Source organism: Poromitra crassiceps (genome assembly GCF_964638095.1).
Source record: "Poromitra crassiceps genome assembly, chromosome: 14".
In the NCBI taxonomy this organism is placed as follows: Eukaryota; Metazoa; Chordata; class Actinopteri; order Beryciformes; family Melamphaidae; genus Poromitra; species Poromitra crassiceps.
In genome coordinates this window covers 9251492-9272778 of record NC_139633.1, presented here as the reverse complement: position 1 = coordinate 9272778, position 21287 = coordinate 9251492, and the positions used below count along the sequence as shown (strand labels likewise).

The 21287-nt window shown below is 42.3% G+C and overlaps 1 protein-coding gene across 2 annotated transcripts; it reads right to left on the bottom strand.

The window, feature by feature from the left end:
* Positions 1-549: 549 nt before the first annotated feature.
* Positions 550-5967, bottom strand: LOC310789223 (uncharacterized protein). Of its 2 annotated transcripts, none has more exons than XM_083650811.1 (5): positions 5854-5967; positions 4450-4486; positions 4238-4285; positions 2363-2507; positions 550-2271 (listed from the first exon to the last, which is right to left on the bottom strand). In XM_083650811.1, exons 1-5 carry the CDS (start codon positions 5950-5952, stop codon positions 2172-2174), a joined length of 429 nt encoding a protein of 142 aa, XP_083506937.1. In that variant the 5' UTR covers positions 5953-5967; the 3' UTR covers positions 550-2171. The 2 variants fall into 2 exon arrangements, with proteins under 2 accessions (XP_083506937.1, XP_083506938.1); XM_083650812.1 differs by having other exon boundaries at positions 2363-2465.
* Positions 5968-21287: the final 15320 nt, after the last annotated feature.

The following is a 21287-nucleotide window of genomic DNA, read 5'->3' as shown; positions in this document are numbered from 1 at the left end:
ATTAGGCATCTGAGCATATGTGTGAATCATAACCACATAGGTTTAATTTATGATCCGATGTATGTCATGCTTGTAGAAAATGCATTACATGTTATATGCAACTCTGTGGGCCGCTCTAGTGGGTGCCCCGTCTATGTGCCGATAGCCCACAGCTGAGCAAAGGCGGCGTGCAGCGTGTCGGTGGACCGGCTGGAGCTAACCTCTCCCAGCCCCCACGCCTAAACCTAACCTCTCCCACCCCCCACGACTAAACCTAACCTCTCCCAGACCCTAACCCTAACCTCTCCCTGCCCCCACGCCTAAACCTAACCTCCCCCAGACCCTAACCCTAAACCTAACCTCTCCCACCCCACGCCTAAACCTAACCTCCCCCAGACCTTAACCCTAAACCTAACCTCTCCCACCCCCACGTCTAAACCTAACCTCCCCCAGACCCTAACCCTAAACCTAACCTCTCCCACCCCACGCCTAAACCTAACCTCCCCCAGACCTTAACCCTAAACCTAACCTCTCCCACCCCCCACGCCTAAACCTAACGTCGGCATTTCGGGCAGTTCGCACTGCGGGTGGTCGGCATAGAGGGTGGACCCCCTCTAGTGTCCCTGTTTGATGTTATCAAAAAGTGTCTCCGAAAAAATGGTTGCGGTCAAATAAATTGCAGCTTTTTAAACTGGTAAAAAGGACTGGCTTGGTTATAATCCAGGGCTCAGAGCAGGTAGAAAATGCAGTTAAGGCTAATTTCGAAATATTTTCTTTGTTTTATATAAAAACGTATCTGTAAATAATGTTTATTATAGTCTAGTTTCCAAATCCAGGCCTAAACACGGATATTAGACATACCAAACACATGTTTGTTTGTCCTCTCCCGTTTAAAACGTTAGCAATAGCTAACGATATAGATAGCTAGCGATAGATAACGTTGGTGTAGTGTAACCGAGCGTTTGGGTTCGCCTATTACTTGACACTTTGTTAATAAAAGTTTTAAAAGAACAAACGAGAGTCAGGCTTGAGGAAGCGCTCGAGGACCACACGTGATGTCAACAGGATCTGGACCAATCACAGAAATCATCCAAATTGAGATGAAAAAAGTGGATTATTGCGACTAGTTTGCATCCCTGTATAAAGTAGTAGTTCTCAAACTTTTTCACTTCAAGGACGCCTAAACTGACACAAATTAGACCCTCATTTTGATACGATTTTGTCCCAGGGTCCCCCATCTCATAAGATCTTTGCTTTTGATTTGATTTGATTTGATTTGGTTTATTCATACACACAAGAAATTTCACAATACAAGTAGCTTCATATACAACAATGATGCAGTGTGTACGAAAGGGTACCCCAAGGAAGCTACTAAAAGCTTATTAGAGGGGGCCCACAAATAAAACAAGAATTAGATGTTTCATTACAGAAAGTATATGAAACCCATGACCAAAATAGTCATACATTCTGCCATTGTGTTACTTATGGATGGAATTATAGAGAAAATTAATTATCCCCCACTTTGAGAACCATTGGTAGGCCTATACAAGGAATCAGCGTGACTTCACAACAACAAATCAATGCAAAACACCCGGAACCGCAGCAGTTAACTAGTATGAGTTGTGCCAAACAAATGTTCATATCTCAAAAACGATACATGACATCGCTTATATTTTGACATTCTGGGTGAGAGCAGAAGTAGCTCAAGAGTTTGATGTATATGCATGTCGTGTTAAAGTTGTGTCAACTGTTTAAGTTCTTAAATTGTACACCGCACTGCTGGGGCTAGAGAGAGCACTCAAGGCTCGCTGAATAGGGTTCCATTTCCACCCGGAAACGCGGTTTGTTTACAAAAATGCTGCTCGGCTGATCCCTCGTATATTACATAAATACTCTATACCAGAACCACTGGTATAGAGTATACAGTATTATATAATATTATTAATTAATTATTTATATATATATATAATAAAAAAAACTGTGATGCTACTGGACCTGGTGCACACGCTGGTGACGCATATTTCCCAACTTCCACAGAGGGTTCATCTTTTGATGTATACGCATGTACCGTATATATTATGATGTATGACAACAACAGTTACAGATGTTACTAATAATGTTAAAGTCAAAATGTACACTAAAAAAACTCTCTACCCACAATCCTCCACCGCCTTGGCCTCTGTGGGTGCTCTTTACACTACAATGTCTTCCTCCCCCGCCACGCCCTTGTAGACAGCCGGATCCTGCGTCTGCTTGCTTCCGGTACCCCAGTCATGGACTCTGGCATAGGTCCTACCAATAACAGGGCATTACTCAAACATAGCAGATAAGGACAATACATAGTGTGATGATGTGTGGTGAGTTTTCTTATCTGTGACAATACCTGCCAATCCAGTCTTTTTTGTACCACGCAAGGCCAGCAAGTAGGCAGATCAAGGCAATCACGGCAACAACGGACGATACAAGTGCATGTGTATGGTCAGGATCTGTTGGAGAAGCAGGGATAGGGGTCACTGTATGGTCAGGAGCTGTTGGAGAAGGAAGAACAGAGGCCACAGATAACATGTTACTGTATTTCAAAAGGGCTGATAATGAATTAATATGTAAACAGAGGAGTAGTGAGCAGGCCGTGCGGGTGCTCGTAGGGTACAACCAAGCTGCTAGCCATGCTGCCTGTCTCTCTTTATGGCTGTTACCATCACAAAGTTATTGATTCTTACTATTTTATAGTGTTTTAACAGGGGTAAAAGAAAAGTATTCAAAAGGTTGATGCTGCTAACATGACAGGCCACTAAAAACACAACGTGGATGTTTTCATTTAGTTGACCTACATTCTTACATAGTTTGAGTTTCTTGGCATATCGTTTTGGAAATCTACATTTGAAATGTACATGCAGGAAAACTGTGAACAGTACTAGCAGATGTTTTCCCCCTATGTGGTAAATTCCTAAAAGGTTCAGATTGAGGATTTGAAAAAGCCCATTTAATGGTCTTCAATAACTAGTCAGTAGCAAACTATTTATGAATGTAAACAGCAGTGAGGCAACAGCCTCTGTCTGGTGACGCAGGGCCTGAGTGAGTGAGCAGAGTGAGATTGCATCAAGCCACCGGGAACAACAGGGGGAATTCCTAGGGGAAGTCTAGGCTCATGCTGAGATGCTGACACATTCAAACACTGTCACACTGACATGTTCTCATGCAGAATGTTTCAATTTTGTCCAGTTCATCTTATTCGTTATATTATTATATTATTAGTTAGACAGCCAAAGAGTGAGAGACTGCATTTACAGACACAAGCTTCATTCAGATCACAAGCATTCACATATCTGATATTTGGATGCTTGTGCATATTGTATCTATTAATTATAGAATGTAACCTCTATCCAATAGACAAATAATTATGAGCTGACAGCAAACTTAAAAACAGTACTTATGCTTCTCCTGCATGTTTCCAACACATTCCTCTTTCTTTCTTACATTAACATATTGTCATCCATGCTAACGCTCAGCCAAGCTACCGTGGTGACAAAATCGTCTCATGTACATGACTTAAAGCGGGAACCTGGGATTGCTTCCAGTAATAAATAGTCATTTCATCCATCTGGACCATGGAGTCAGGTTACACAAAATCAATTGGCAGTGTTACTATGGTTGGAGATGCTCTCCAGAGACCGTTATTGAAATGTTTGCCCACAAATGACAAAAATCAAGTATCCAGCCAACACAATTTGATTTGATTGGCATAATTTGTGGCCAAATTGACACATGCACTCTAGGCTGCTATTACTGTCAACTCGCAATATTTACCCCTTCATAAGCAATGTTATTGGCTGATTTCATTACAAAAGTCAAAATCATGGAAAGGAAAATACCTGGTGAAAGAAAACTATTCTTATTATGGATAACGTTGTAATTTCTAATAATACTTTACACCACCAGATGAGGAAACAAAGCAGGGGAAATAGGGGAAAACCAGGAATTCATCTTTAGGATTAGGTTATTGTCATTGTTCAAATACAGGTCTGATTACAGGACTGATCAACGTTTTACTGTTCACACTGATTAGAAAACATCAGAGCTGTGTCACATGTTGAGAAACTTTCAGCTGTAGTGTGAACATAGCCACAAACAGGATGAGAGAGGGGGAGAGAGAGAGATCTGTCATAAAAGTACCCTTGTAATGTTGAGATACTGCATTTAATGTACAATTCATTTATTGTGGCATTATAATTCCTGATATCAAGTTTGTCTTCCCTACCTGTCTGAATGGCCTCCACCTCGAAATCAGTTCCAGTGGTGCAGTTAACTACAGTTTAATGAAAGAAACAAAAAGTTAAAATTCAATATGACCAGCCAACGGAATCAAAACATAAAATAGTAGAACAAGATGTATCAAATGGCAAGCAAATTAAAAATCAAGTAAAACACCTCTCATAGAGAAAATGAATTCCCTGACAGAAAGATACTCACCGTCACACACAGCCGTGGCCCTCCATGCCTGCCCTCCCTTTAGGAGAATACACAAGTGTTAATATCTATAGCTTGGCAGAGTGACAGCATTTCATGACTTACTTTAGCCCTAATAGCTTTCAGAACAATGTTTGATGTTCTGCTATCACAGTGTATCAGTAATATCTGTAATATCAATGTCAGATTCCTGTGTGTGGATCGGATTGCAATTGTTTACCCACCATATATATATATATATATATACATACATATATATATACCGTACATACACATATATACATATATACATACATACATACATACATACAGTATATACATTACATGCACACACACACACACACACACACACACACACACACACACACACACACACACACACACACACACACACATATATATATATATGTATGTATGTATATACATACAGTACATACATAAAAAAATGTTTACAGAAGAAGCCAGTGACTGGCCTATTTTTTAATTAAATCACTTCTATTTCTACATTTGCTCTTTCTTGTGTTGGTCATTGTGCAGTTCTTGTTGTCTCTAGCCGTTTTCACACATGCGCTTTTTACCGCTAAATGACCGGAAAGCGGTCTAATGCCTTCATGTGTGAAAGTTGTTTTCCGGTATAAGCATTCCCCCGTCATCGCGGACATTTCATCAGTTTCGAGGTTGTCAGAAGAGCGGTATGCCGCGATAAGGGACACAGGGGGCAGCCTGTATCAGTGGGCGTTGTCTCAGGTGGTGTTGACCACCAAAGCAATATTGCCAGTCGCAATCGCGCTTCCAGTGGTTTTTCCCACCGGGTGATCTTGCGTGTTAGTGCGGGTCGGACCAGACTCAGCAGGTAGTCGAACGTACACCGGGACATGCGAAAATGACGCTTCCATTCCACGTCGTCAAAATTGTTCAGAGCATCTTCCCAAAATAAATTCCCTCCTGGTCTCTCTCGCTTCCAGACGGCTCTAGTCTCACGCAGCAGCGCACTGTCATTATCTGTCCCCGGTTTAGTCTATCTTCATATTCTGCACGATGTTTAGCGAAGAAGAATGCGAACATGAATCTGTTTCTGTTCGCACTTTCCATCTTCGCCTTAATTTGTCTGTTAACGCTGTCTACGTTTGAGGAAAAAGCGCGTCAGCAATATTATCAAAAGAGTGGGCGACGGCTCCATGTTTGTTTGTTTTTTCTGACTGCGTTGCAGCACAGTTTATACGTCATGACCCCAGGCCACTCTCCTCCGCCCCCCACCCGCTCCGCCCCGCCCCCCAACATATAGGCTATTTGACGACTATATTCACACATGCGAGCGCTCAGGTGTGAAGGGAAATTCCGGGAAATGGCCGATATTGATTTACAGGTAATTTTCCTGTACGCATGTGTGAAAACGGCTTCTGTTACCTTGGAGACGCAGCTTCGTGAGTACAGGACCTTCAGCAAGCATCCATCGATAGTGATGGTGCTGATGTTTGCACTCAGGACACTTTCATCTTTCCCCATCTCCGTCGCAATGTTCTTACCCTAAAGTAAAGAAAACATACAACAGAGATATTAGAAGAGTTTCATTTCAAAATGACACAGCCAGCACTTGAAAAACAAATGGCAACCAATTAAAACTATAGTAATTGAGGCGTGCTTTGAAGGACAGCCACGGGTAATGTGTACTTGGCTGACAAATTTAGAGCACTTTTAGAAACTGGATCAGATAATAATTGGCAACAGATTTCTTTTTCTACGTATTACACAACTATTTTTCCAAAAAACAATATATCACTTCACAGTAGACCTCCTCATGTACAGGGCAATTTTTGAAAACTTAATCAATCAAAACGGCCAAATATGTAAGTAATTATGTAAGGGTTAATGCACGACGAGGTGTCCATTATCAGAAATTAATAAACTGAGCACTCAGGGGTAATCTAAATAGTTACTTTGACCGACTACATTTTTTTCTAAACTTATAAAAGTGCCATATTAAGCGGTAACGGTGGTATAGAGCTCGAACGGCTCTGTCGTGATCCTGGCGCATTGATATGAACGGTGAACAGACCATTTAGCTAGGTGTACATTATCACTGTACATTATCACAAATTAATGGACACCTTGCAGCCAATCAGAATCGAGTATTCACCCAGACCATGGTATAAGCCTTATAACTTACATCGGCGCCGGCGGTGGCAAAGTCGTAGTCACAGTCGGCCAAGGATGGATAGTAGTGGATAGTACCATGTACATGGTAAGTTGCCAGGTTACCAGCCTGGGTGACAGTGCAGTTAAGCGTCTTCTGTTCACTGCAGCAGCCTGGGGGAAGAAGGGGAAGGAAGGGGGGAACAGGGGCCATCTTTAAAGAGATGCTCTTTGCTTTTATCCCATTCATCATACAATCAAAAATTAAGCATTCAGAAGAAGTCTATTTTTAACCTCCTGAAGTAATCTGGATGTGGGATGATGATGCATGTAAAAGCATGTCAATGTCATGTTTGCAAATTCGAAGATGGCAAAAGCAATTTATAGGTGCTGGAAATAGTTTCCTGGCTGCCATGGTAGCTGCTACTAGGGCTGAGTATTGGCAAGGACATCACGATACGATACGTATCACGATACATGGGTCACGATACGATTGTATCACGATACATTGTGATACAATACATGTTGCGATATATTGCAATACTCTACTTAATTTACTGAAAATTAAAAAAAATAGAGCTGAAAATACAACTCGCAGGTAGTGTAATAATATGTATATCACTTTATATTGATAACTTTGATAACTTAGTGGACAAATTGAGTCAAAACTACGGAGTGTTGAGTGTGTTACTGAACGCACTGAAATAAAAAGTATTCTTATTGTGTCACTGAACAGTTTTTGACTTACTGACAAAACTCGTCACGGTTTATTTTTAAAGTCTATCATGACAATGCCATGACAATAAAATGCATTTTAAATTAGTGTGTTGTGAGTTTTTTTTTTTTTTTTTTTTTTTTTACACTTCTTCTGTATACATGAATCCCTATCCAAAGAACACCTCAAACAAACAACGGAAGCGCTCCTTCCCAAGCAAAAAAAAATCGACAATAATAAATAAATAAAATATGCATGTTTTACATAATATTAGCTCAGTTGAAGTAGTTGTCTTACTTTGCCCAGTGAATGGTAAATTTTGAAAAGCATTGTATTTATGTCTGCATCTGCCAGTGGGCTATCACGATAATGTGTTCATTCCACTACAGGAGAGACGGTGTTCTCTGAAATTAGGTGGAAAGTATAGTGGATATCAGATATCAGCAAAAAATAACATAAAAATAGGGTTTCATGATTTGATACAACCATACAATGTAAGAGCATTCCAATGAAAACAAAGTAGGCCTATGACTGTGCAGAATCATGTTTATTTCTGAGCCACAAATCTTTCTAGCATCGTCTTGCTAGAATGTAAACAATTGAAAAATGTCATTATTAAAATAATGCAGAGAATGGATATTTATGGTGGTTCCTAGGTTAGTGCTGTGTTTGCTAATAGTAGGCTTACTAGGCTACGTTACGAGGAATATTGAATCAGCACAGCAGCTCTTTCTTGTCATCACATGCACTCTGATCCGTTCTCTGATCACACGAGTCACGTGGTCAGATGCGTGCTCTGCAGGGGTGTGTGCTCTGTACGGGCCAAAGTGGGGGGGCAGCGCTGTTGTCAAAAGCAGACTAAAAAGCAGACAGACAAAAGCAGGGGGGGGGGGGGGGTCCTGTCTTCTCGGGTTCCGGAGTTACTATATTTGGTTACCATGGTTACCGCCTACCCCGCTAGTCATATCAGCTTGCTACAGACTTTAACCGCCCCCACCTCCTCCATGTACGACTACACAGCTGTGGGCCTACCTGGCCGCCTAGTCTACGCAGTGGACATAAAAAGGACTGAAACAAAGGGGAAAACCACTCTAGTGATCAGTGACCGAAGAGGGTGAGGCAGTGCGACACGTGACATACGTCACACGGTATTAAAGTCCATAATAAATCAGCGTCGAGGATTCCCTCTTGATAAGGTATAGGCTACTCTTGATAGGCTACTACTCAATACGGGAAGTCACTAAAGTTAGGCAAAAGGAAATTCCGTTGAACTTACTTGTCAAAACAGCGTCTTCGTCGATTATTTCTATTCGCACATACACTACTGGTCGTCATATCCATGCAATTCAGAACTAAATTCACAAAAAGTTCAGAGTTTAACTCCGTCTCTGCAGCCTCTGCCTGGAGCGGACTTCCCCGTGCGCTGAATCGCTGATACAGGAAGCCCGCTCGCTGATGTAATATCATGACATGTGCCGAGTCTGCCGACTGATTCGAGGCATTTAATTCTAATGAGTTTTAGCAGCCAATAGGCTACATGCACAACTTCTTTAGCCTACTTCCTGAAATTAGTACAGCTTCTTTATTTCCTGTCCTACACTATTGGATGAACTGATTAATCAGGTGTGCCTGATCATTGTTGTGACTGCAGCACACCTGACATTAATCAGTTCATCCAATAGTGATGACAGGAAATAAAGAAGCTGTACTAATTTCAGGAAGTAGTGGAATTGTGCATGTAGCCCATACTGCGCGACAATTATGCCATTCAGTATCATGAGATGTTTGAATACCATATGTGTTCTATTCTGTTGTCCTGTCAAAAAAATAATAATAATAACAATAAAACAAATCCAAACAGTAAAATAAACAAATTGCAGTTAACTTGAATCCATCAAAAGGGTCCATTACAGTCTCATATAGGCGACACACACACACACACACACACACACACACACACACACACACACACACACACACACACACACACACACACACACACACACACACACACACACACACACACACACACACTTACACTTGCATTGGCATTGTAAAAATATTAGAGATTAAAGATCGCAGTGCGGTTAGTTAGTCACCTGTTATCACGCAGTTTAGTTTGCCGTTAGTTGGTTAGCCTGTTATGCGAAAGTGAACGTAGTAGGCTAGTAGCCTAAAAGCTCCCTACCCTTCAAACGAAGCTATGACTTCAGTTCTGCAAACTATTAAAAGGGTCGCATTTACTTACAGACAATTAGAAACCCCGCCGCCACGAAAAGTGGAAACCAGCAGCGGCTGTCCATCCCTCTGTTCTGCTGCATACCTTGACTGTATACAAATGGAGGGAGCACGAGGCGAGCAGTGGGATGGCGAGGAAGGGGGCGGGGTGGGTAGTGGGGCGGGGTGGGGGTGGTTTGTATGAGTTCAGTATACTCAGATTTCAATGATGCAACAAGTGGTAAGATCATATTCTGCATAATCTGCAATGTGGTTTAAACAAATACAATTTATCCTATCACCATCTAGGCTACTGTGTGTGTGTGTGTGTGTGTGTGTGGGGGGGGGGGGTAATCATGGGGGGGGGGGGGGGGGGGGGGGTAGTAACAAAATTATGACACCAAGGAAAACACAAGGGATATTGGCCATCAATGACTAATTCAATAAGTCGGTAGGTAAGTTTAGGTATAAGTTTAGGTAGGCTACCGTGTGTGTGAAGCAGAGCACTATGGCTTGAAATTTCACATAGGTAGCCTAATACTGTATATTAGTCATGGGATCCGTAGGCCTACAGTGTGCAGACTTTGTCTTCTTTCGGTACCTTCAACCAAAGTTTTAGTTGCCTCCCTAACCCTCCATGCATAGGTGTGTATGACTCAAGGTGCATAACTCCTTGTAAGATGATATCAAACTAAGGATGGGACAATATATCAACATTCAATATATCACAATACAAAAAATGTGACTAATATGTATTCATATTGTGGGGCACATTAAATTGTTTTCTACCTTCTACCAAGGCAAAGAATGGCATTGCATACTGTAATTCTGTCAGACCTTGTATTTGAACTTAAATGTATTACTTCTTATTGTGGTTGTATTGAACCCTGATCATCTCATCCCTAAAACAAACAGTTGTATGAGAACACATTACACATTACCTTGCTCTCCTCTTTGACCGCCGTGTTCCCGGACCTCTCGGTCCTCGTGCCAGCGCACCGACCTCCCTCGCTGCTCGACAGCTCCCGCTTCGAATCCTGCTCGACGGCCGTTCGCAACGCCTCTTCTCCCTATTCCCACCCTCCTTACCCACAATTGCTTGAGTGAGATTACTGATGACATCACTGGTGACATCACAATTGTTCACATAGACAGACACAGTCGGGGTCAGGTCCACCTCCACCTCCAGGGCCAGTGTGCCCCAAGCCCTTCCAGAGGATGCTGAGGGAGGAGGAGAGGAAGCGGCACCGGGCGTGGACCCGTTCGGAGGTCGAGCTGGAGAACACCTTGTTGGGACGGGATCTGGAGGAGAGGTGGAGCTGGAGGAGAGGTGAAGATTGTGGTGGAGCTGGGGGGCCTGGTCCAAAAAGAAGAGCGAGAGCAGGTCTTCAAGGCCAGGCCCATGCCCAGCTCGTTGTACAGCCCCAGGCGGAGGTCACACAGCGGGAACAAAAGCCACCGGGCCCCGTCTCTGATCCTCAGCTCTCTGGAGAGGGAGGCCACGAGGGACACGCCGATATGAGCTTCCACCTGGAGCCAGACAGGTTCCACTCCAAATCGCATAGGACGGAGGCTCCCGGAGGTCCTACAGACATCATCCAGGTGGTGAAGGAGAGGGAGTGGCTGTACACTGACCTGCTCAAAAACCTCAACCTGCAACGTCCTTCCATCCCTGCAGCCCAGCAGCCAGGAGCCCCTGCGAGCCCACGAGAGCGACTACATTAAGGTGTGACAGTTTTGTGTGCGCTGTATTGCAGTGTGTGTAACACTATGATCCAGCAAGTGCACGTTTGTTGGCAGTGTACAAGCAGTAACACACTGTGTGTGTGTGTGTGTGTGTGTGTGTGTGAGGTAATCATGCAGAACTATTTTTTCTATCTTTCAAGGATTCATAATAAATAATGATTAATAAAACATGTGTGAGAGAAAGAATGTGTAACCTGCATTGTGTTTCATAAGACAGACAGGCATGCAACCACAAACACAAGCACCATACCCAAAGTGAGCTCACACAGATGAGGAGATCACATACCGTTATCTTTTATTTAACTTGAATGAGAAAGAAACATCCAATCACAGCATGTTGTGGCTATATGTTTAAAAAACATAGATTAAACATAAACACATTTCCATACACATTCTGTTTATTCATCTTATGTAACATGACATGAAAGGAGAGTTGAAGGCACTATCAACCCATGAATCTGGCAGCAAGATCACATGTATTTCAGCAAGTTCAAACTCTCTCTCTGCAGTCATTTCCTCTTGTCCTCTTTCTACAGCACTACTAATGTAGTAGTAATTGTGTTTTTTGTCTTTTTCTTTTACAAATACATCAACAAAATCATTCTTGCTAAGTCACATGCAGTTTTTCATGCCAATAATGTAAAGGCAGCACTTCCTTCAGGACTTAATTGCGCGATGAATAACAGTTATTATTAAAAACATTTACCACAGATAGCAATTTTTGCCATCAATTTTTGTGTGATACATAAACACAGGACCACAAAGCACAAAAACATACATAAACACAGGACCACAAAGCACAAAAACATCCATTCCATAAACAGTACACACATAAACACTCAAATCCCCTCTCCACCACAGACAGCAATGAACAGAGCTCCCACACATTTTCATGTACAAAATGTCAAAACATTTCCGTGACTTTTCAATGATCGATAATAGGATTTCTATGTAATGTGACTCTGAATCAATACCAGAAATTATTACTATGGACAAATAGGACACAGCTGCTCTTTATATTGGTTTTTAGTGCACTGCATCATGGAAGCTATTGAATGAAAACAGGGATTTTACATGAACATATAAAATACAAGCTGCACTAAAATTTACATATTAGATTAGAGCTACGTTACATCACCAGCTACAGAGAATACATTTGCCATTATGTTACAGTTACATTACATGGAAGGTTATCCACGGGAAGATTACTGTAACAATTTCATTACACACGACAACATTTCATTACTTTTCCTAAACTTTCAAGGATTTTACTAATTCCATGACTTTTCCAGGCCTGGTAAACACAATTTTGAAATCCCATGACTTTTCCAGGTTTTCCATGGAACCCTGAATTAAATGTTTACTCTCTTGTGTGGATTGTCATGTGTGTCTTCAAGGATCCTTTCTGACCAAAACCTTTACCACAGACTGAGCAGTTAAATTGTTTATCTCCTGTGTGGATTATCATGTGTGTCTTCAAGCTGTCTTTACGACGAAAACCTTTACCACAGACTGAGCAATTAAATTGTGTCTCGCCAGTGTGGATTATCATGTGTCTCTTCAAGTCTCCTTTCTGACCAAAACCTTTACCACAGACTGAGCAGTTAAATTGTTTATCTCCTGTGTGGATTATCTTGTGTGTCTTCAAGCTGTCTTTACGACGAAAACCTTTACCACAGACTGAGCAATTAAATTGTGTCTCGCCAGTGTGGATTATCATGTGTCTCTTCAAGTCTCCTTTCTGACCAAAACCTTTACCACAGACTGAGCAAATAAATTGTTTATCACCTGTGTGGAGTGTCATGTGTCTCTTCAAAACTCCTTTTTGAACAAAACCTTTACCACAGACTGAGCAGTTAAATTGTGTATCTCCTGTGTGGATTATCATGTGTCTATTCAAGTCTCCTTTTCGACCAAAACCTTTACCACAGAATGAGCAAATAAATTGTTTCTCAACTGTGTGGAGTGTCATGTGTGACTTCAACTCTCCTTTACGACCAAAACCTTTACCACAGACTGAGCAAATAAATTGTTTATCACCTGTGTGGACTATCATGTGTCCCTTCAAGTTTGCATTTTGACTAAAACGTTTACCACAGACTGAGCAAATAAATGGTTTCTCACCTGTGTGGATTATCATGTGTGTCTTCAAGTTTATTTTATGACCAAAACCTTTACCACAGACTGAGCAAATAAATTGTTTCTCACCTGTGTGGACTATCATGTGTGACTTCAAGTGTGCTTTATTACCGAATCGTTTACCACAAACTGAGCAGCTGAAGTGTTTCTTCCGAAGAACTTCACTGTTTTTCTGTGAGTATAAACCTGACAGGGTTTCACTAGTTTCCATCCATTCGTCATCATTGTCTTCAGTCTCAGAAGAGTCTGACGTCTTGTCATCACTAGTTGGTTGTGAATTACTAGGTGGATAAAGGTATATAAGATATAAGTTCCTGGTTGGTTCTGATACTCCACAGTCCTCTTCATCAGCTTCTGTTTCCATCTGTTCCATTGAGCAGCTGGCTAGAGGCTCTGCCTCTCTGTTCTCCTCAGTTTGGCTTTGATGAAGTTGTGAGGGCTGAGGTTTCTCTTCCTCATCTTCACTCTTCACAGGGACAGCAGTGAATGGGAACTTGGTGATATTGGCCTCCTCCAGCCCATGAAGCTGCTCTCCCTCCTGACTGATCCAGAGTTCCTCCTGTTCCTCTTTAATGTGTGGGAGCTCTGGGTCCTCCTGTTCCTCTTTAATGTGAGGGAGCTCTGGATCCTCCTGTTCCTCTTTAATGTGAGGGAGCTCTGGGTCCTCCTGTTCCTCTTTAATGTGAGGGAGCTCTGGGTCATCCTGTTCCTCTTTAATGTGAGGGAGCTCTGGGTCCTCCTGTTCCTCTTTAATGTGAGGGAGCTCTGGGTCCTCCTGTTCCTCTTTAATGTGAGGGAGCTCTGGGTCCTCCTGTTCCTCTTTAATGTGAGGGAGCTCTGGGTCCTCCTGTTCCTCTTTAATGTGAGGGAGCTCTGGGTCCTCCTGTTCCTCTTTAATGTGAGGGGGCTCTGGGTCCTCTTGGTGCAGACTTGGGCTCCACTCCTGCTGCTCAGCGGTAACCTCTTCTTCTTTAATGACCAACAGCTGCTGGAGGTCTGGAGGCAACGCTTCTCTGTGTAACCGCACAGCGTCCAGTTTATCTTCAACAGCCGCAGTTGGGCGCTGCTTCACCACAGCTCTCAGCTTCTGGACTTCAGACAATTTCATCTTCACACAGTGACAATAACTTTTCCTCCTTAACTTTATTGACAAACTTTATCCTTCAAAGCTCCAATAATTAGCTTCACAGCTAACGTTAGCTTCACAGCTAAACCATTCACCTGAGTCCATTGAGTCTTTTTCTTCCTCTGAGTTAACGAAGCCCCGGTTCCACTTTATATATCCGTGATAATCATGCGCACATACGAGTCTTCTGTTTGTGAATTAAACTTATTCTGCAAGTATCACCTGGAACTGGAAATAATCAACTGAAGGTACTCTCGTTAGCTCAAGAACCGGAGCTTAACCATGGGTTCAGATGTTTCGTGAGCAGGAATGTATGACTTCCGGTCAGGATTCTTCAGAATAAAAGCTGTCATTAAAAATCGATAAAATACACAAATTGAAGTGATGTCACACAAATTGAATAAATACCCATGTAAACTACACTCTAAATCAAATATATGTAAAATTCACTCTTGTTGATATTAAAAAAAAATACATTTTACAGCCTACAGCCACACAGAGTCCGACCAGTAAAATAAGCCCATTTTGAAATATTGTTCAAAAATTCAAATGTTGATGCGTTGGGGAAAATTCACTGCAGTCATGTAGCCTACATCAGTAGTCCCTCTATCATGCCTAACTAGTGGCTAACCCCAATATGTGTAAAGTAAATAGGTGGAAGTGCAGAGAAAGACTATTTTAATCTCCCTGTTACTGACCTCTTTGTATGGGACGTCCCAGACTTTAATTTCTTGCCCTGGTTATGGGACAGCATCTTTAAAAATGACATCACCCACTCATTCTCTCTTCCTCTATATTTGTATTTCTCATAGGGAACAGTAATCATCATCGCCAACCATGGGGATCGGATCGACATTCCCGCTGGCTCCATGCTGCAAAATAAAATAGTAGCCTATCTGGCAACCTCCGCATCCTGGACCTTTGAGGCCTTTTCATCCAGGCGCATCCTCAACCTTGACTGTAGTGACATATATATATATATATGTTTTGGCTTCACTTTTGCAGCGCTGTCATTACATCCATATTTTATACAGTCTACGCTCGAAGTTAGCATATACCGCCCTCTACAGGCCAAATTATTATAAATGCTTAGAGATGCTACTGTCTGGCTGAACTGTAGAGCTAGAACTAATAATTTAGTAATAGTAATTATATTCATAAATTTCACTGATAAAACTTAAATCTATAAAGAACATATACCCAAGTGTATATATACAAATCAACAAATCTGTAATTGTTTATATATATTTTTTTATTCGAAGAGTAACTACGGTAAACCCAGCTCCAGTATGCTATGCCTTCTTCCAAGATTGGATTATGATGAAGAAGAGGGAGGTCCATAGTGTAGTATTTTTAATTAAAAGTAAGTCATATTATGTTTTGGAAAAGAGGTTTTGGATCAAATCCAAAAGTACCGTAGCACACGGATCAAGTGTAAATAGAAACTTTTATTGAACTAACGCTTCGACGCAGAGTGCGTCTTCATCAGAGTCCTGAATAACAATGACATTTTTTTCTTTATATAACCTCCCAATCATTAAGACTGATCCAGCCCAGGCTGGAGAAAGAGGGGGGAGGTGACAAGCAGACATAATTACATAACAGCATAATTGCAAGGTTAAAACCATACAGGTTTGAAAGTTTCACAATGCCGAAAAAATACGAGATAATTTATACAACATCAATATCAAAGAGTCAATGTACATGATACTTGATCATAGGTGGACCAATCAAATACGTCTTCCATCAAATAATTAGAATAGGAGGGGGGGGGGGGGGAGGGACCATTAATTGTGAGAAGGCAGTTTCCAACCTGTAAGGTTAAAGTCAGTATATAGGCTCCATTTACAGAAATAAGTCATAAAAAGTCTCACTGCGTCCATTTTAGCAAAGCTCCCCTGAAAATGTTTGCCTTTAAAATAGGCTACCACACAACAATAAAATAAAATAGTCAAATTAAAAAATATGTTTTCTTTTTAGGTTATTGTACATATCACTAAAATGTGTGAACATGAGAACCCTTACACTTTTAGCATATTATCTGAGCATAAATTCCAGTAATAAAAAGGTAACTGAACCAGTCGCCCTGCATCTACAGACTCCATTGGGGCTGTGTTGATGACATCACCACCGGGGCCCTTTAACAATAGCCAATCACCTCTGAAAGCTCATAATATATGTCCCCAGGATGTTTGGCTTCAAAACATTCTCAGAATCTACGAGTCAACAGAGGCTGTTGTCCGCCTCTGGCCCTCCAGACAGGTGCATGGAGTGTGCTATATAAAGCCATGGCTGGAAATGCAAAGTTGGATCTATTCCTTTCTATGTAACTCTCAATAGCAGCTAGTCAGTATTGAGTCTGTAGCAGCCTGTCTGAAGTCATGCATTTCTTCAGAGCCACCTGTAGGAGGCAGTATGAGTGGCCTGAATGGCCTCTGAATCCACCTGCCCAGGGACTCCAGATGGAAATTAGCCTATGGCTAAATCTGTTACAATGCCTCTCTTCCCCTATGGTGATTAATGTATTTTGTATAATGCTCGCTGTCAAATAAACAAATAAACTAAACTACAGAGTGAAAATCCTTCTTTAATATAAATCTGGTGCAGTCCGCACCATCTCAAGGACTTGGAGGAATTATATTCTGTATATAAAACTTTCCCTGGCTGGATCCTTTGCAATGTATAGAAACAGAATGGTGGATTTGAGGTTATGCTGTTATTAGCCTAAATGGAATATAACATCAGATGAAACTGTAATGATGGTCAACAGTTTCACCTGCAATACAAACACTGAACGATGCAGAACGTAGTTTCAAGAACAAAGACAGAAAGAACAGCACAGGTAAAAGTTGACTAATGTTCCACCATGGCGCTGCATTGTATTCAGATATCATCAGAGAGAGAAAAAAAGTCTTAAGGCACCAGAACAGTGAGCAGTTCAATCTGCTTCTTCTGCTTTACTAAACACATTTTAAATATTATTTCCTGCTTTCCCCCTTTTCTGCCTGTTTAGAACTGTACTCTGCTGTTCAGTCAGCTGTAACTAATCAAGAATCAAGCATAGAACCGGATTATATAATTAATACACTGTATATCAACACAAACTGGGCAAGTAAGGGATTTTTCTCCTGCCTTGTACCACAGACAGCAATTAAATGGTTACTCTCCTGTGTGGATCTTGATGTGTTTTTTTTAGTTTTACATATCTTTTACAACCAACACTTTTACCACAGACTGCACAATTAAATGGTTTCTCTCCTGTGCACATGTGTGTGTGTGTATATATATATAAACACTCAAATCCCCCCTCCACCACACCAATTACATGTTACCCTCTTGTGTGGATTATCATGTGTCTCTTCAATCTTTTACCACAAACTGAGCAACTCAAGTGTTTCTTCCCAAGAACTCAACTGTTTCTCTGAGTCTAAACCTGACTGAGGTTCACTAGTTTAGTTTCCATCCATTCTTCAGTCTCAGAATTTAACAAGTCTTAATTAAGTCTTGTCATCACTAGCTGGTTGTAAAGTACTAGCTGGATCTAAGTTATTGGCTGGTTCTGATACTCCACAGTCCTCTCCACCATTTTCTTTTTTCATCTCTTCAGTTGAGCTGCTCTGCCTCTCTGTTCTCCTCAGTTTGGCTTTGATGAAGTTGTGAGGACTGAGGCTTCTCTTCATCATCTTCACAGGGACAGAGGTGGATGGGACCTTGGTGATATCAGCCTCCGGCCATTGAAGCTGCTCTCCCTCCTGACTGGTACAGAGTTCCTTCTGTTCCTCTTTAATGTGTGGGCGCTCTGGTCCTTGAAGCTGCTCCCCCTCCTGACTGGTACAGACTTCCTCCTGTTCTTCTTTAATATGTGGGAGCTCTGGTCCTTGAAGCTGCCACCCCTCCTGACTGGTACATAGTTCCTCCTGTTCTATTTTAATATGTGGGAGCTCTGGGTCCTCCTGACTGGTCCAGAGTTCCTCTTTAATGTGTGGGGGCTCTGGGTCCTCCTGAAGCTGTTCTCCACTCCTGCTCCACTCCTGCTGCTCAGGGGGAACCTCTTCTTTCAACAGGAGGTCTGGTGGAAATACAGACGTACGCACGTTAAGGAAAACTGTAAATGCAAGTCAACCTAAACCCGTTAATATCATTGTTTAATTTTTTTTATGAGATCCATAGGTATGGGATGGGAAAATGACCCTACTTCCTTCTCATTTGATTTATGACCTCAGTCAACACTTTCCTAATGAGCATATAGTCTCAATCGCTAGTTTCAAGTTCTTCTTAGCATGATGTTCATTTTGTTCGAAATACATACTTCGGCATGCGCTGGGACGCGGCATCAGTGATGTTGACTGGGGTCGTAAGGTGTTTCGGGTCAGTTCAACATCATACACCCTCGCCCAGTGGACCCAGCCGAGGCCGATTAAGACCCCGACCCGCGTCCCGGAAGCAGCCGCTACGGATCAGCCTTCCTACTCTGTCTGCAACGTTGCCCGCGGAAGGGTTGATCACTCCCAATCCGCTGCAATAAAGCTAGTGCTACGTCGCAGCATTGAAAGACCCTTCGGTGCATGGAGGCTAAGGCATTATGGGTTGTCTCCCAGCCGCTCTCCTCCTTTGTCTTACCAGTTTGTAAATGATGGTCCATCCCATTTAGAGTAAAGTAGACAATAAAGCAGGCTATGCTTTGGGGCATGATTGACATGTCGCCTGTCCAGTGCTCGGAGCCTCCAAGAGTGGCTAATTGAATGTATTAATCCTAGAAAGCTGCAGCAGCAGCGGAGTTCAGTAGACTGGAAGTAGCTCGCTCGCACATTAACATGAAGTCAAGACCCGCCCTACTCTGCCTCTGATTGGCTAGACTTGTTGCTTTCATCGGTTGGATTGGTCAGGTTATTATCGCTAGTCTCAGGGGCACTTTACACGAGGACGGTTTCCTATGGAAACGGGGAATTATTGTATCGTTAGTGCCTCCCACTGACGGCGACTTCGCGCTTAGGAAACGACACATTTTGGAACCACCCTCCAAAGTGAAATTGTTAGAGACGCTTCCCGCTGAGCGCTCCATGTAATCGCTTTGGAACGGCACATTTCAGAAAACTCTGACGTGCCTGCACAGGCGACACACGCCATAGCCGTGCGCGAGTTGGCAACCAAATACAACGTCAGTATGAATGAAGTTTGGCAACACTCAGAATTAAGCTACACTGCGGCCAACTTCAGTTACATGTTCATAACGTTACTGCTGCGAGGAGCCGATGGCTGTACCCGGTCGGCATTTAACGTTATAGTTACAAAGCACGTCGACAGTGTTTTCTCACTGCCAGTAGCAGTAGGGTGACAGATCACAGTCAGCGCTCCCGGTCCTCGCTGCTCGTTAAAGATTTCCAATAGGCGTTATTCTGATAAACTGGTCACATATGTGTTACATTCTCACCTGACAAATATTAAAACTTTAACAGTTTGGGGTTTTTTTTAGCTTGAAAAAAGCTTTTTGGCAAGTCTAAATGACTGCGGAAAGTGTACTCTACTTCCGCGTTTAAAGCGAAATTACGTCATGCAGTAAGCGTCCTTGTATGGGCAAAGAATAAGGTGGTCACACTGCCACCTAGCGACCTAGCATGTACATTACGGCGTTTTAAAAATTCTACAGCACTCATGTAAACAGGGAAAAGGTGTGAAGGAAACGCTATTGTGTCGTTTCTTTCAGAAACTGTCCTCGTGTAAAGGGCCCCTCACAGTAGCCACGGAGGGTCTGACCACATGATTCACAACACATGCTCACCACACACAATTTAATTCACAGTTATCAACAGCCTTTTTTTAACCGTTTTAACTAACGGTACCAACGTGTGTGCCTGCTACGAAAAATGCGTGTCTGTCGGTCTGTCGTCTCTCTCTCTCTCACTCTCTCTCTTATATATAGGCTACTGAGTGGACTGAAAACATCAACATTTACTTTTTAATACATCTGACTGAATGTTTGCTCCCTCAATCCAGATTAATATTGAAAAATATGTTGTTACTATGTTGCAGTTTTTATAGTCTCTAAAGAGTAAATTGAAAAAGACATGGTGTTTTGTTTCCTCTATGGTTTTGCCTCCAGATCACAAACCTGTAGTTCTGAAGTGAAGCTTAAATCTTTTCCATCCCAGCTGTGTGCCAACTGTTGCTGTTGCTGGTAGGGGTTCCGTCTGGCAGCCAACATCTTTCATTTGGACACTCTGAGATGTACTGGCCTAATAACAGAGAATATAAACACTTAATGCAACCAAGTCAAATACTTCAGAATATTTCATCCTGAGCAACACGCTGGCCCTGGACTGTAATATTCACACAGAATATCGACTATATAGACTCCGCTAAGATAAATAAAAGTTTTAAATAGCACGTCGTCGTCCGGGACTCCTTTGCACACACAGTGCGAAACAAGACAGACAACATCCCAACATAAACGGATAAACGGGAGCTTGGGCTCTGTGTCTGTCCCACTGTGATGTCATAAATCCCACTGTGACATCATCCATGATGTCATAAATCCACTGTGACATCATCAGCGATGTCATAATCCCACTGTGGCATCACCTAGTAACCTATAGAGACAGTCCGCATGTCTGGGAACGCCCTCAAAATGTTAAACGGCTGGGGCGCGAGTGGGGTAAAAACGCCGATATATCTCATGGGCGGACTCGCCAAAAGACGGTGCTGCGGCTCTAAACTATATGTTTGGGGGTTCTAGAGCAGAACACAAGGAGTCTGCTCAGATGTGCG